The sequence below is a fragment of the Acomys minous genome (assembly GCF_964271855.1).
Source record: "Acomys minous genome assembly, chromosome: 16".
NCBI lineage: Eukaryota > Metazoa > Chordata > Mammalia > Rodentia > Muridae > Acomys > Acomys minous.
Window position 1 is genome coordinate 85,916,583 of NC_140498.1, and position 16,545 is coordinate 85,933,127.

Genomic DNA, 16,545 nt, shown 5'->3' on the forward strand with positions numbered 1-16,545 from the left:
TCGTCTTCCCTTTAGTCTCCTGATGGCTGGAATCGTCAACTTGTGTATCATGCTTGGTTCAGACCTTCTAAAGCTTTGTTTAAAATTGTAGACTTTGGATCTGGTAAGATGATTAATTGGGTAAAGCCAATTAATCTGCCAAGCCTGATGACCTGAGTTCAATTCCCAGGACCCACTTTTTTTTTTGGGGGTGCAGGTGTGTATGAGCACACACATACAGACACATACACACACACACACACACACACACACACACACACACAGACACACACACACACACACTCCCCTCCCACTAAACGTAATAAGAATTTTTTGATGTAGACTTTTTTATTTGTTTGTTAATTATCTTATTAACTGATATGCTGGGGATGGACTCCAAGATCATTTGAGTACCAGCGCCATCTTTTCCCGTTTTAACCTGGGAAGGTTCTTAGCTTCCCCTGCTCCTGCTTTTGCAGTTCACAAATTAGGACTTCAGACTGGCTTTCTGCCCGTTGAGTTGCTCAGATGGTCCGTGGCCATCTGCTTCAGACGGGGGCTTGGATTTCAGCGCTTGCTAAACGAGGCTTTTGTCGGATCCCAGAGGAAAAGGGGCTCGGGTGCGGGTGTAGACGCTGTTTGGGTCTAGCTCCATTGACGGTGAGCTCAGGACAGAAGTCGAGACAGGAGGACAAGCAGTTGTGGAGGAGGGTCCCCGCTGTCTAGAAGACAGGAGTGCAGGGCAGGGAGGGCATGAAGATGGGAGCACTCAGAATCCCGACCCCAAGAAACGCTGGGGTTTCAGATTCTCTCCCTGGTGTCTCCTTTTCACTCATCTCACAGATTTGCTGTGAAGTTAAGTCCCTAGTTGCAGTCAAATTCCAGGTAAACCACACACATCTTACTGTTTGTTCCCAGTGTGGATCACTGTCCTGTAGAGGCCGCTCCTTAAATAATAAACACAAGCTCTTCTTGATGTATGATGGGGTCATGTACCAATAAAAGCATTGTATGAGAGGAAAAGTAAGAGTCTACAATGCATTTCCTGTATCCACGCTCCTGAGCATCACTGCCTAGCAACCGCATGCTGCAGGGTACCAGGCCTTCAGCATCGTATCACAAGGCTGAGTGGGAGCCTTGGCTGGCCATTGCTGCCTTCCAAAGGTATCAAATTGCCTGGGAACAGATCAAAACTCAGAATTCAAAGTGTGTAACACATTTCCTAAACGTGTTTTCCTTTTGTACTGTCATCGAGTAAGAAAGTCGTAAGTCTAATCATCATAAGTTGGGGACTGTCTTTAATAGTCTTATCTGCCACTGACAGAGAGATGCTCTTATGAGCGAGTCTAGGACCTCTTCTATCTTTTCTTTTCCCGGTTTTGGGAATTGAACCCAGTGCCTCAAACTCGCTGGACAAGCACTCTACCACTGCGTCATACCTCTCCTCATGCCCATTTTATAGAAGTCAAAACTGAGGCTCAGGGCTGGCTGTACCTCAGTGGTAGGAGAGCCACAGCAAAATGAGAAGGAAAAAAAAATCTGAGGCTTCTAAGTAATTTGTCCCTGGTAAAGTGACCCACGAGTAGAGGATTGTGCCTGTGTCTGTGTGAGCATGATGATTTTTGTTTTTCGTTTTGGTTTTTTGCTTTTTGAGACAGGGTCTTATAGCTCAGGTTAGCCCTGAATTTGTGTTGGTCCTCCTGCCCTCTGAAGTACTGAAATTGCTGTCATATAATCTGTTTTCATAACCTCTGCACGAGTGTTGTGGTTGGCTCTCAGCCTCTGCCTTCCAGAAGGCTTCCTTGTCCCTAGCTTGGGCAACTTCTCTGATTTCCTTGCCTGGTTGCATTTAGAGCAGGTTTGTTTGTTAATCTGTCTGTGTCTTTTTTCCCCTTTTAAAATGGTGCGTGTCGGGTGGGGTGGGTGGATAAAGATCAGAGGATGATTTTTGAGAGTCAGTTCTTTTATTCTTTCTTTTTCTTTTTCTTTCTTTCTTTTTTTTTTTTTTTTTGAGACAGAGTTTCTCTGTGTAGTCTTAGCTGTCCTGGACTCCCTTTGTAGACTGAGCTGGCCTCGAGCTCACGGTGACCCGCCTGCCCCTGCCTCCCTGAGTGCTGGGATTACAGGTGCGTGCCACCACACCTGGCTGAGCGTCAGTTCTTTCTCTCTCGCTATCATGTGGGTTCCAAGGATCAAACTGGCAGCAAGCGCCCTTACCCGTCGAGCCATCTGGCCTGCCTTGGATTTACGTCTTTGTGCCTGCCGTCCATGAAGGTCAGGGTCTTCAGGCGCGGGAACAGTCCTGGGGATCGCTTGCAGAGGTGTAGAGATGAGTGTCTAGAGTATCTGGGCCTTTGCACTCCTTATTTCACAGATATCTGGATGTGGGGAGTTTGGTCTCGAGCCACACAGTGTCTCCCTAGCCCTGGTTTCCTTTCCTACCTACACTCTTCATCTTGGAACGGAGTCTTTGTGGGAGCCCCCACTATTGGGCTTACGAAGTGCTTTTGGCAAATTCTGTCAGGGCGGGAGGGGTGGTCCTTGGATTCCCGTTTTATAGATGAGAAACCCGAGACCTCACTTGTTAGAAACTACAGAGCAGAGTATGGTGGGGACCCGCACTCAGTGTCCCATTTAGTGTGTCACGTGTTATTCACATGAGAGGCACTTCTGGGAGCAGCATAGACGCCAGCTCCGAAGCCTCCTGGTGATTAATGGTGTTTCAGAGCTGTGATGTGGAACGTATCTGCGCTGCCTCTGAAGAAGAGTGGTCCCCGTGGGGAGTCTGGGGTCAGTGCCCATAGGTGCTTCCTGTTTCTTTCAAGGTGACTTTGAGTAGCATCATCCTGGCTGTGAGCCTTGACTCTGGAGCTAACCGGTGGAGCCCTCAGATCAGGGGACATGGGGCTATGGATTTAGTTCTGCAGCTGCGATCTGTCAGATTCGGGTGCAGTCTTTGCCTTCGGAGAACCACTGAGACCCAGAGGTGTGGGGAGAGGGCCGAGGAAGGGGAGGGTGGAATTGCTGGGTCCCTTAGGGACTCCACTCTTTTCTCTGAGCTGGGACAATTCCCCTGGAACCCATTGACTTGGCAGCCTCAGATCAAGTCTATAATGCGGATGGTGGATGTACCTTCCTTGGGTTCCAGTGGCAGCCTGTCCTTGTCACCTCATCCTAACTGTGACCGAGTTGCTTTTTCTGTCTATCTGAAAGCTGTCCTTTCTAGTGCCGAGACTCTTCCTCAGAGACTTTTGTTGTTGTGGCAAATCTGAGTGTGAACCTGGGAAAATAGACAAATAATTCCTTCCTTCCTTCCTTCCTTCCTTCCTTTTTTTTTTTTTTTTTTTTTAAAGACAGGATCTCACTATGAGACCTGTTGGCCTCAAATTCTTCATCCTCCTGAAGGGTGGGGTTACAGGTGTACAGCCAGCTCAGGCTCACTGACAGGCTGTCCTGTCCCCAGTGGCCCCTCCAGCCTCCCTTTACCCCTCTGCTGCGACTTCCCCCAGTCACACTGACAGGAAACTGAGCCGGGTAATGAAGGCTAACCTCAAACATCCATAACCAGTCCTACTTCATTTGTAACACTGTCTTCGTCCCCATCTGCAGTATTTGAAGCTTGTCAAACATAGCACACCACTTTATATGCTTTTCAGTTATCTTTTTATTTGTTTTTTTTTTTTTTAACATTTATTTATTTTAATATGAGTGCTCTGCCTGCATGTACACCTGCAGGCCAGAAGAAGGCATCAGATCACATTATAGATGGTTGTGAGCCACCATGTGGTTGCTGGGAATTGAACTCAGGACCTCTGGAAGAGCAGACAGTGAGTGCTCTTAACCACTGAGCCATCTCTCCAGCCCCTGGTTTTCTTTTTTAAATTTTATTTAGTTTTATTTGATGTACATTCGTATGTCAGATCCCTTGGAACTGGAATTACAGACAGTTGTGAGCTGCCGTGTGGGTGCTGGGGATTGAACCTAGGTCCTTTGGAAGAGCAGCTGGTGCTCTTAACCACTGAGACATCTCTCCAGCCCCCTTTTTTGAGACAGGGTTTCTCTGTGTAGCCTTGGCTGTCCTAGTCTTGCTTTGTAGAGCAGGCTGGCCTTGATCGCTCAGAGATCTGCCTGCCTGTACCTCCAGAGTGCTGAGATTACAGGTACGCACTACCCCACCATGCCTGGCTCTATAGTTTTATTTCTTTATTTACTTATTTTTGTTTTTGTTGTTCATTTGTTTTTAGTTTTTTGAGACAAGGTTTCTCTGTGTAACAGCTCTGGCTGTCCTGGACTGAGTGGGCTAGGCTGACCTCAGACTCAGAGATCTGCCTGCCTCTTCCTCCCTGAGTGCTGGGATTACAGAGGTGTGTCACCACCTGGCTTGTTTGTTAGATTTTTTTTTTTTGAGACAATGTCTTAATATGTAGCTATAGCTGTCATGGAACTCCCTATGTAGACCATGCTGTCCCCAAACTCATAGAGAGCTGCCTGCCTCCGCCTCTTTTTTTTTTTTTTTTAAAGGGTCTCTCTATTAGCCTTGGCTGTCCTGGACTCGCTGTATAGACCAGGCTGGCCTCGAACTCACAGTGATCTGCCTGCCTCTGCCTACCAAGTGCTGGGATTAAAGGCATGAACCACCATGCCTGGCTGCCTCTGCCTCTTAAACAGTGGGATTAATGGTGCCGGGTCCTATATGTAGTTGTTGTTTTTTTATTTTATTTTTCTAAAGATTTATTTATTTTTTACGTATATAGTGCTTTGCCTGCATGTACACCTGCATGCCAGAAGAGGGTGTAGTTTTAAGTAAGAAGCATTTTATTAATTTTTTGAGTATTGCATACAATGCATTGTTTTTATGTTGTCGACATAGAGTTTCTCTGTGTAGCCCTGGCTGTCCTGGAATTCAAGAAGTCTGCTTGCCTTTCCTCCGAAATGCTTGGATTAAAGGCATACACTAACTACCACACCCTGCTCTGGTTGTTTGCGCTTGAGGCAGGGTTTCTCTTTGTAGCTCTGTGTTTTATTTATTTAGTGGGTACGAGTGTCTTGCCTACACGTATGTCTGACGCAGCCACCTGAGCGTGGCCTGTACAGCTGACCCGCCTGCAGCAGCCTCTGGGGCTGTAATGCAGACACTGTGTGCCCCTTCTCCGAGCGTCCAACAGATGCCCATCAACTGCATCCTGAACAAAGTTAGGGTAGAAAGGTGGACGGGACGAGGAGCTCTCCGAAGGGGAAGAGGATTTGTGGGTGCTAACAGAGGCTTCTCTGCCAGGCAGAAGGAACTGTCTGAGAACCTGAGGCCGACCTTTTCCAGGACCTTTGGTTGTTAGGGAAGAAGTAGCATTGTGTCAAGTGTGACCTCAATCTTCAGCAAAGCCCAGGGACGCCCCCTGGTGGATATGCACCTTCCCAGTACAAACACCAAGCGGCTTTCGCTTGGGTCAACTTCCTTGTGTCGTGAGAACTGCAACTAGGCACATAAAACTGGAGTCACTGAAGGCAAGGCTCGTCTTTTTTTCAACCTTAGCGTGTGATAACAATATGCAGCATTGCCGAGATGGCGTTTAGAGCCGGAGCCCAAGGTTTTGCCTTGAATTAGCTTTCAATCCCAGCTGCTGTGTCCTGACTGGGCATGCTCAGGCAAGTTAGCTGTCCAAGCGTCCAGCCTCTCATGCGTCCAGTAAGTATAATTAGAGCCCTGCCTCAGAGAGCAGTGACCGTGAGAGTGCCTGTGGAGAGGGTGTGCCTGTGCTGACGCGCTCGGCAAACAGCAACGGCTATAATTGGGAGAAAGAGCGTGTTCAAGGGAAGCTCCATGTGTGGCCGTGCTTTCTCATTTCTAAGGTCCTACTTTTCCTCAGGGTTGCTGTGAGAACCAGACCTTGAATCCAGAAGAGAAAAACCCTGGAGATCTTCTGCATGTTTGAGGAGTTGTTTTTTGTTTGTTTGTTTTTGTTTTTGTTTTTTCCAGACAGGCTTTCTCTGTGTGGCCTCCTTTGGCTGTCCTGGACTAACTTTGTAGACCAGGCTGGCCTCGAACTCACAGCGATCCACCTGCCCCTGCCTCCCAGCTAAGGAGTTGATTTTATAACCCAGTTTCTACCATATGACAGGCCCTCTGTGTGACCATTATTGGCCGTTGGTTGGCCTGTTGTGGCACACAGTTCCTCACTCGGGCTGGGTGCGGAGCATTGAAAGCAACGAGCTGACAACTCTGTCAGCGTTCAGGTTCATCCAGAGCTCTGTTTGGTGCAAGGGTCAGCAGACTTCTTGGAACCAGCCCCCCCCACCTCCCACCCCAACCAGAGCAAACATTTGAGGCTTTCCGAGTGCTGCACTTTCTGTTGTGGCTGCTTCAGCACAGCCTGGGAGAGAGACAGAATCACTGCCTGCTGTCAGTGCCGAGTGTGCTTCCGTGTGGACCTGGGAATTCAAGTTTCCAATCGTGTTCACAGCTGTGAAGCGTCCCTTCATCTCTCCCGCTGACTGACGTTAGGAATGTAAGCAATGCTCTTCTGGGGATGGTGCTCACAGGCGCTCAGCGTGCTCTGGCCTTCTACATAGAATCATTGCACGGCTTCCTGCGATACAAGTCTCAAACAAACCGAGGGTGTCCCAAACCTCCGTAATAGGACTGTTTATTTTATACCCGGAATGTCAAGAAAACACTGAAGTCTCTCAGTGGTGTGTGCGAAGGCGGACTGTGAGCAGTTCCGTTCTATGAGACCTGAAGTCCTTATGAAGTTGTCCAAGCCAAAAAAAAAACTTGTGTGCTAGCTGTGTCTGTGACAGGATCAAGTGTGCCTTCATTATTAAGGAATAGAAAATCCGTGTGAAAGTGTTGAAGGCACGTGCAGAGTCAGAAGGCAAGAAAAATAGTAGGCTTTCTTTTTTTTGAGACAGGACTTTTCTGTGTAGCCCTGGGTGTCCTGGAACTCACTCTATAGCTCTGGCTGGCCTTGAACTCACTGAGATCCACCTGCCTCTGCCTCCTGAGGACTAAGATTAAAGGTGTGCGCTACCATGCCTGGCTTCATCATTTTGAGGCCAGCCTAGTTAGTCTACATAGCAAGTTTTGGGTCCAGATAGGGCATTATGTAGCAAGATCCTGTTTCTAAAAAGGAACAAACAAAGGCCAAAAAGCAGCAGGGCCAAGCATGGTGGTATGCCTGTGTAATCCCAGAATTCCGAGCGTGAGGAAAGAACTTGAGTTCAAGACCATTCTGGGCTGTATACTGAGACCTGACTTTTTTTTTTTTTTTGAGACCTGACTTTTTATTTAAAAAATAAAAAAATAAAAAAAGCTTGGTTCATGCTTGCGTTCTCTCAGCATTTGGGAGAGGGAGACAGGAAGATCAAGAGTTCAAATTCTAGCTGTGCACGGTGGCGCACGCCTTTGATCCCAGCACTTGGGAGGCAGAGGCAGGTGGATCGCTGTGAGTTCGAGGCCAGCCAGGTCTACAAAGCGAGTCCAAGACAGCCAAGGCTACACAGAGAACCCTTAAGAGTTCAAGTCCCTTCTGGGCTACCATGTTGAGGCTAGTTGGAACTACAGGAGATACTGTCTCAAAAAGCAGAAGCAAGCTGTGGGCCAGGTTGGCTGCTGGCCCTGAGGCTGTTGTGTGCTAACTGTAGGTAGCTGTAACTTCGGGGGTTGTGGTGAGTAAAGGGTTTCAACTTTGGTTGTTGTTGACTGTGTATTTGTCACCGAGCTAATGAAGAATTAGGGTCCTTTCAGACCAGATGGTGGGTTCATGTTCATCTCAAGTGTGGCCCAAAGGAGGGTGCCAGCTTCCTTAATAACTCACCAAGAATGCGGCAGGCTGCACTGTGTCTGTTTCCTCCCCCTTCGAGGCTCGGTCATTTCTTCCTCTGTGCAGAAGTTCTAGAGACACGCCTTCTCTCATTTCATAGAAGAGCAAAGAAAGGTCAAAGGTTTACTTGTTTTAGTTGTTGGTGGTGGGCGGGTCTAACCTGAAGGCTTTCTGTCACAGTCCAGGGCTGGTTCCCTTTTCTCTGGGATGGTGTGAGAGGCATGGTGTCCGCTACTGGGGTGGAAGGCTGGACTTTGCTCAGCAGAAGGCACCTGCGCTTTTCCATTGGGCCACCATTCATAGGACCACCAGCCCAGGGGCGGCCCCACCTACGATGGGCTGGGCCCTCCCACATCAGTCACTAATGAAAATGCTGTAGCAATGGTTCTCAACCTGGGGTCTCTTAACACCATTAGAAAACATAGATAATCATGATATGATTCATAACAGTAGCAAAATTATAGTTATGAAAAATAGAAATGAAAATAATTTTATGGTTGGGGGCCAACCTAACATAAGGAACCGCATTAAAGGACCTCAGCATTTCGGAAGGTTGAGAACCACTACTCCATAGGCTTGCCTGCAGCCCAGTCTTTGTTTTTTTGTTTTTCTTTTGTTTTCATATTTTTTGATTTTTTTGAGACAGAGTTTCTCTGTATAGTCATGGCTGTCCTAGACTCACTTTATAAACGAGGCTGGCCTCAAACTCACAGTGATCCACCTGCCTCTGCCTCCCGAGTGCTGGGATTAAAGGCGCGCGCCACCACGCCCAGCCTGCAGCCCAATCTTATAGAGACATTTTCTTCAGTTGAGGTTCCTCCTCTGATGACCGTAGCTTGTGTTAAGTTGACGTAGAACTAGCCAGTCATTGGCAGACTTGAAATAGAGGTGAGGAGGGTGGTGGCGGGGGGTAGGGGAGTGGGGGTGGGGACTCTGTAGGAGAAGCAGCTGTTGATTATGGGGGTGCTCCCTCACAGGCTCCGGAGGGCTAAGCTGGTCACGGTGAGCAGTGTGTGCGTTCTATCCGCAGGGAGTCGCCGGTTAGTGGACGTGATGGACGTGAACACCCAGAAGGGCACCGAGATGAGCATGTCCCAGTTCGTGCGTTACTACGAGACACCAGAGGCACAGCGGGACAAACTGTACAACGTCATCAGCCTCGAGTTCAGCCATACGAAGCTGGAGCATCTGGTCAAGCGCCCCACTGTGGTATGCCAATGCCCTCATGGCACCTTCCATCCTTGCCTGCCACCCACTTGCCTCCACGTTGCATTCTTTGTGAGATGCAGTGGCTGGGTGGGCGTGGCTGGGGTTGGTGTGGTGGGGGAAATGTCGTGGCACCTAGATCGGTGACCTGGGGGAGGCAGCCTAGCTGAAGGCACCCAGGGCCTCCTCAGGCGGAGGGGGGTGGGTAGTTCCCTCTGGACTGTCTGCAGGAGCTGTGGGGGGTGGGGTCCCTTACAATGGACTGGCTTTCAGGTGGACCTTGTGGACTGGGTGGACAACATGTGGCCCCAGCACCTAAAAGAAAAGCAGACCGAAGCCACAAATGCCCTTGCGGAGATGAAGTACCCCAAAGTGAAAAAGTAAGCTTGCTTGGCTGGTGGGGGGACTGGGCAGGGGTGGAACCCCAACCTCGTGGGTATTGATTGGCAAGGAGGCTTCCTCGTCCTAGATGTGGCTGTCAGTGTTGCTTCTGAGGTAAAGGATTGAGCGCCCCCCCCAAGCTAAGCTGGTCCATGATGGTGACATGAGAGATGAATTCCTGGGTGTGAACAAACTGGCATGTCATCTCCCTGGGGTGTAGGCCTCTGGGCCCTGTGATGGGCTACGCCTTCCTTCTTGTTGGCCCTGAGCCCTCCACACAGCTTCTCTTGAGAGCTCTTGAGTGATCTGAGAAGAGGGGGGGGGGCTGCCTCAGTGGCGTCCATGTTTGTGCATGGGTACACAAGCATCTGTTCTTGAAACAGATGACAGTGTGACAGTGCCCTGGGCGTGGCATTTTTAGAGTGACATGTCCACACTGGCCACTGCTTTTGCATCAATACTGTCCTGAGGGTAGTCTAGTATCTCTCTTTCCTTTAAGATTCCTTTAATCTTTGTGTGTGACTGCCTGCGTGTGTGTGTGTGTGTGTGTGTGTATATGCGCACGTGCATGGATGCCTGGTGTGCCGGATCTCCTGGGAGGACAAGGAGTTACGTGCCTCTGATGTGGATGCTGGGAACCAAGGCTGAGCCCTCTGCAAGAGTAGCAGGTGCTTTTAACCACAGAGCCATCTGTCTGCCTCGCTTCTCTTCCCTTTGGTGTTGAGACCTAGAACCTCTGATCCAGAAGCACTTTTCCCAAGCAAAGCTCAGGGTCAGCTTAGTCACCTGTCGTGCCTTCAGTGGTGCCCTGTGGATTGGAGGGTGGCACAGATGAGAGCAGAGACTTCACTACAGGGCACATGACTGGCATGCTCTGAGCCCGCTGTTCAGTATGGACAGGGGGTGAGGGGGATGGGGGTGGGGCACTCGGGAGTCCTCTCCCATTAAAGGGTTTGAATAATGGACCATCTGGAGCAGGAAGTCGCTGTGGATACTCCTGCCATTACAGACCCTCTGTTTCCCTCCCTGAAATGGGAAGGAGATGCAGGCTTCCCAGAAAGACTGGCGCTGACAGCCTGGATCCATTAGCATCTCCGCTGAATCCTGCTGCCAGCAGCGCCCCCAGGAAGTCTCAGGCGTGAACTCCTTCTTCCCTCAGCCTTCCATCCAGCCTGTGTTGAATGCGTGCCAGGCTTTGTGAGGCAGGCTAGCACTCTGGCCCTGGGTTTCTCAGTGTTCGCGCGCGTGCCTATTTCTCTCTCTCTCTCTCTCTCTCTCTCTCTCTCTCTCTCTCTCTCTCTCTCTCTCTCCTTCTGTCTCTGTCTCATTAGTTCCCCTCTAAGCTAAAGCTCAGTGTGTTCCTTGGATTTAGGCTGCATCAAAAGGCAGAGACTAGGGTCCCAGGTGCAGAGGGAGGGGCGCAGGGCTTGCGTCCAGCTCTGTTCTGTTCCAGTTCAGTCACAGCAAAATGTTCTGAGATGAATAAGGCTAAGGGGCTCCGCCCTTACTCGCCATGCAGCACAAGCTGCCGTGCTTCTAGGCAATGGGAAATAAACCCAGACAGCACTCTTGTTCTCAGGGGGTCTTCTTGGAGGGCAGGGGCCAGTTAACTCGGGGGCAGGGGTTTTTACTCTTTGTTTTGTTTGAGACAGGGTCTCTCTACGTAGTTCTGGCTGTCCTGGGACTCACTATGTAGACCAGGCTGGCCTCAAACTCACAGAGATCCCCCTGCCTCTGCCTCCCAAGTGCTGGGATTGAAGGCATGCACCACCATCTCCTGTTTTTCTTTAAAATGTTACTTATTTGTTTGTTTGTTTATTGTGCGCGTGTGTGTGGGTGTGTACCACAGTGTGCATACCCAAAGTCACAGGTCAGGGTTTTGTGGGAACCGATTGCTCTCTCAAGCAGCCCGGCATGCTCAGAGAGAGCAGACGTGTTGAGCCCCCTCTTGATTCCTAACTGGGCTTTGAAGGGCAGAGAAAATGTTAGGTTCAGGACGGGATTGAGAGAGAGAGAGAGAGAGAGAGAGAGAGAGAGAGAGAGAGAGAGAGAGACACACACACACACACACACACACACACACACACACACACACACACGGTGAAGATGGAGCTGTAAGAAAGAAGCAGGTTACGACTGGCCCAGTGACTGTTTTCATTGATGGATTTAGCAGCAGTGAACTGAGGAGCATCTTAGTTGTGCTGAGGAGACAGGGTAGGGTACTCTGTCCTAATGGGATGTCCAACATATGGAGAGTCAGCTGTTAATCCAACAGTGGCAGAAAGGTGTGCAAACTGAATTCTGGGGATGAGGACACCTAACAGAACCAGGAGATGTCTTGGTACTGGTCTGAGGCCAATCAGCTGGTAAGGGTCTCTCAGTTGATCCCAGAGCTTTCCTGGTATAGCTAGCCAGCTCACTTCAAGGATCCCCCCTGCCTTAGCCTCGCGAGGAATTAGAGCTACAGCAGGGCCGCCGCACCCTGGGATTTATGTGAGTTTCTGGGATCTGAACTCGGGTCTTCATGCCTGCATGGCAGGCACTCATACAAACACTGAGCAGTCTCCCTAGTTCTGGGGAGGGTGGGTTGATAGGGCCTCAATATATAACCCAGGCAGGGCTCCAAGCTTGTGATCTTCAAGTGCTCCTGCTTTGTGCATTGGAGGTGGAGGAGGCTGCCTGGCCTACATCTAAGCAGACAAGAAAAGAGGTGCTCACACCTGGGCGTATCGTTAGGAAATAAAATAGATTGTGCTGGGCGATATAAATTCCTATTAAGGTCGGCCGTACCTTTTTGGGTGCTTTGGTATAGTCTTCGCTTTATGGAAAGATTTCCTTTAAATGGTAAGACCTAGCCTCATTTAGGGACTCGTAATTACCAGAACAATAGGACATAAATCTGTGACTTGTTAGGCCCACATGTCTCAGATGTATTGGTGAGATTGTGTGTAAAATAGATTCCCAAACTCCCGTCTGTGGCCATGGGAACTTATTATAGGATTTGAACCTTGCTAGGAAGGACATTGTCACCTTGGAGATAGTCCATTTGTTTGCCTGAAAAGAAGGCTGATTTCAAATGCTCATAAGCAAGGTGAAGAAAAAAAAAATCCCACCCTGATGGGGTCCTCTGGGACTGTGGAATGGTTCTGTGGAATTTAATTAAAATGACATTGTTTCTGGGAGTCACAGTGCTTCCTTGCTGGAGGCGCCTACTGAACAGACAGCTGAGGGCTCTCCTGCATGGCAGGATGATGCAGGTTTGCGATGTGGAGGGGGACATGTGACAAACACTGAGGCTCCCCCCACCTCGCTCAGAGGGTTGGGAATTGTAATAGGTTTCGGTTGAGAGTCTGGAGGCCGGGGAAGGTGAATGGAATCGGGGTACCTGAGACTTTGAGGGAGACGAAAGCTTTTAGCGGGTGTTCCTTCGTTATGTCGCGTAGGCTACTTTAAGTTAGTTATGAGACCGTGGTGTTTAAAGCCCAGGCCCCATTCTCATGGCGCATACATTGTGGTGACAAGACAAGCAAGCAGCGAGGAAGTGGTACAGTTTAATAAGTGCTGCCTCAGAGGAGCGAAGAGCAGAGGGTGTGAATAAAGGAGAGAGAGAAAGGAGGTGTGGCCCCGATGAAGACTGACATCACCCTGTACTCCTGGTGTTGCCTCCTTCCCCTCGGCTCTGCCCTGCAGAGTTGCCGTGACTCTGCAGAATTACTCCTCACGGAACAGTGGGGAATATCCTCATCCTGGCTGCTTACTGTTGTGGAGCCATCGCCCTTCACTTTAGCATCCTAAAAAAAAAAAAAAGAGAGAAGAACTCAACAGAGGCAGGAGTGGTGGCACACACCTACAGTCCTACCTGCTCTTGAGGGTACGGCAAGAGGGTCACTGTGAGTTCAGGTCCGAAATGACTGCTCCATTCACCCCACCGAGCCCCGCAATGTTCTTATTTTTTTTTCCGAGACAAGGTCTCTCTGTGTAGCCTTAGCTGTCCTAGACTCGCTTTGTAGACCAGGCTGGCCTCAGACTCACAGCGATCCACCTGCCTCTGCCTCCCGAGTGCTGGGATTAAAGGTGTGCGCCACCACGCCCAGCTGTGCCCCCCAATGTTTTAAGACACCACAGGCCAGGAATCGAGAAACAGCAGGATGGTTTTGTTCAAGGGCTCTTGGGGAGCTTATGTCGAGGCTTCGGTCGAGGCCGCATCTGTCTTAAGGTTAGGGCTAAAGGATCCACTTCTGAAATGGAGCCCTGACAAGGCCATTGTCAGGAAGCCAGCGAGGCTTGGGTTCCTCACATGTGGCCCACTCCACAAGGCTGTGTGAATGCCCTCATGGCATGGCAGCTGGTTCCCAAGAGTCAGTGCGCCCGGGAAGACCCACGAGGACATAGTGCTCGGATGACCTAACTTTGAAAGTCATGGCCCGTTTCCTTCTGTTATGTGTGTTCATTAGTCCAGCTCATACTCGAAGGGTGTGGCTCCACCTCTTTTTTTTTTTTTTCCCCTTATTTTCCTTTTGGAAGAGTTATGGTCTCTTTGAGACAGGATCTCATGTAGCCCAAATTGGCCTTGAATTCACTGTATGGGCAAGGAGGACTTAGCTTCTGATTCCCTGGCTTCAGCCTCTGGACTACTGGGATTACAGGTGTATGGCCCATCCATGTCTGTTTTGGTTTGGTGGGTTTTTTTTTTGTTTGTTTGTTTTTGTTTTTTGGGACGGGTTCTATGTTTTATAGCCCTGGCTGCCCTAGAACTGTCTTTGTAGACTGGGCTGGCCTCGAACTCGCAGTGATCCACCTGCCTCTGCCTCCTGAGTACTTGGGTTAAAGGCCACACCTGGCTCAAATTTTTAAAAATTCATTTTTATTTTATGTGACTGAATGTTTTGCATACACACATTCATTCTCTCTCTCTCTCTCTCTCTCTCTCTCTCTCTCTCTCTCTCTCTCTCTCTCTCGTCCATGGTATCTACTCCTGGCGCTAGAAATAGCTGTCAGCTACCATGTCGGTGCAGGAAACCAAGCCTAGGTTTTCTATAAGAGCAGCAAGTACTCTTTACCACTGAGCCATCTCCCCAGACTCCCAAGTCTTTTTTTGTTTGTTTGATTTTTGTTTTTTGAGACAGGGTTTCTCTGTGTAGCCCTGGCTGTCCTGGACTCACTTTGTAGACCAGGCTGGCCTTGAACTCACGAAAATCTGCCCACCTTTGCCTCCTGAGTGCTGGGACTAAAAGCGTGCGCCTGGCGTAGGTCTTGTTCTTATGGGATGTTGTGTGATCAAACACAGGGCTTCATGCTTGCTAGACACACACTCTACCAAGTGAGCTACATGCCCAGCTCCTCTCCCCTTCCCTTTGTCTCTTTGGTGGCTGAGATGCCAGGCAAGTGCTCTCCCAGCCAGTGTTAGCCCTAGCTTAGCTCCGCCCCTTGAAAGGGGAGAGGGAGGGAGGGGTGTGTTCTGAGGCTTCCATGGTCCCCTAGGTCTGGACATGTGTGCACTTTTTCCACTAGGGACTGGGCATGGCAATGCATCGCACAGAGGGATTAGCGAGGCTCCTCCTCACTCGCCTGCCATAGCGGCGGGGCTTTTGGCAGTGAGCATTGCTACTGTAATGATAGGCCGTGGGCCTACAGTCAGGGAGCTCAGAATTCCAGCAAAAAGGCAGGCTCAAGTTCAGCATGTTTGCAGCCCGGATGATTGTGAAGGGAGGATTTTACTGTACGGTTTTATTCAGCTTACAAGAAAATCTGGGGGAAGCATTGGGTAAGAAGAGCCTGAAACACACCGGGCATGGTGGTGCACGCCCTTAATCCCCGCACTCGGGAGGCAGAGGCAGGTGGATCACTCTGAGTTCGAGGCCAGCCGAGTCTACAAAGCGAGTCCAGGACAGCTAAGGCTACATAGGAGACCCTGTCTCAACCACTCCACCCCCCCACCCAAAAAAAAGCAGTTTTACTGACCATTCCAGCATCGGGCCATCACATTCCCTTCCTCTACTTTGGGAGCTTCAGTCTGTCCCCCTGCACGGAGGCTATGTCTGCCCGGGCCTGTCCCTCTCCCGTGCTGTGGGAAGATAGGAGGGTGCAGCAGGTGTGAACTGTGGCGGGGGAGGCCTCGGTGGGATGGGAAGTCCGCATAGCCGCCTTTGGGGGTCTGGTGGGCTCTGCTTTCCAGCCGGGTCTCCTTCCCACTTGTTACTGCCACGTCTTCCAGGTTAGATGTTTGCTGGCACCTTGAGTGATCACCTGTGCCTTACTAGGTAGGGGAACTGTCAGCTGTGGACTTCAGACTGGAAACTGACACACACTGGGCTCCAGACCCTGAGATTCTTGGCTTTTTTTTTTTTTCCCCTTAACATCTCTACCAGTTTCCCTGGCCCTGTAGGGATACAGATGTGTTTTGTATCATCACTTTACTAATAAAGAGACTCACATTCACAGTGGCTCAGTGAAGGCAATAGAGCTGCTGAGTGTAAAACAGTAGTGGCTCCTGGGGCTTGTAAAGAAGTGAGAGGCTGCCCTTGAGAAATTCTGTTCTGTTGTTTTAGACAAAGTCTTAAGGAGCCCAGGCTGGCCTTGAACTGATCCTCCCGACTCTCCCTTTTAAGTGTTGGGATTTCAGGTATCTGTCACCAAACCCAGGAGAGGTTCTCTTGGAATTATTTACATGATTAAAATAGCTGTAAGTGAGCTGTAAGTGTAGTGGTGCACACACGCCTTTAATCCCAGCACCTGGGAGGCAGAGGCTCCTCTGCCTCAGTTGAACCTCTGTGAGTTCAAGGCCAGCTTGGTCTACAGAGTGAGTTTCGGGACAGCCGGGGTACATAGTGAGACCCTGTCTCAAAAATAAAAAAAAATAAACAACACAGAACAAACCCAATATATAGTGCATATGTAAAAGTAACAACAGCAACAACAACAAAATGCTAGCTCAGGCATGGATACCCAGAACTTGGTTGAAGCTATGGAGTCACCAGTTAGAGGCTCCCGAAGTGGCTCAGTATGATGGCAAGTTCCTAAAAGAGCGAATCTGTCCAAGGTCATAAGCTGATAAGCATTTAAGATCGATGTTGATGTTCTTTTTCCACCACAGGGTCGCATACGGTCCTTCCGTCAAGAAGCAGGTATTTGTGTCCTCTCCCTGCCCCAGTCATCCTCTCAT

General features: G+C 49.7%; 1 protein-coding gene across 5 annotated transcripts in view; it reads left to right on the forward strand.

The window, feature by feature from the left end:
- KDM2B (lysine demethylase 2B) overlaps positions 1-16,545 on the forward strand; it is a 150,759-nt gene that overhangs the window by 45,271 nt on the left and 88,943 nt on the right. For all 5 annotated transcript variants that reach the window (XM_084762673.1, XM_084762678.1, XM_084762675.1 and 2 more), the window contains 2 exons: positions 8,827-9,005; positions 9,276-9,382. In XM_084762673.1, coding sequence (XP_084618799.1) covers positions 8,827-9,005; positions 9,276-9,382 — 286 coding nt within the window. The remainder of the gene's footprint in view (positions 1-8,826; positions 9,006-9,275; positions 9,383-16,545) is intronic.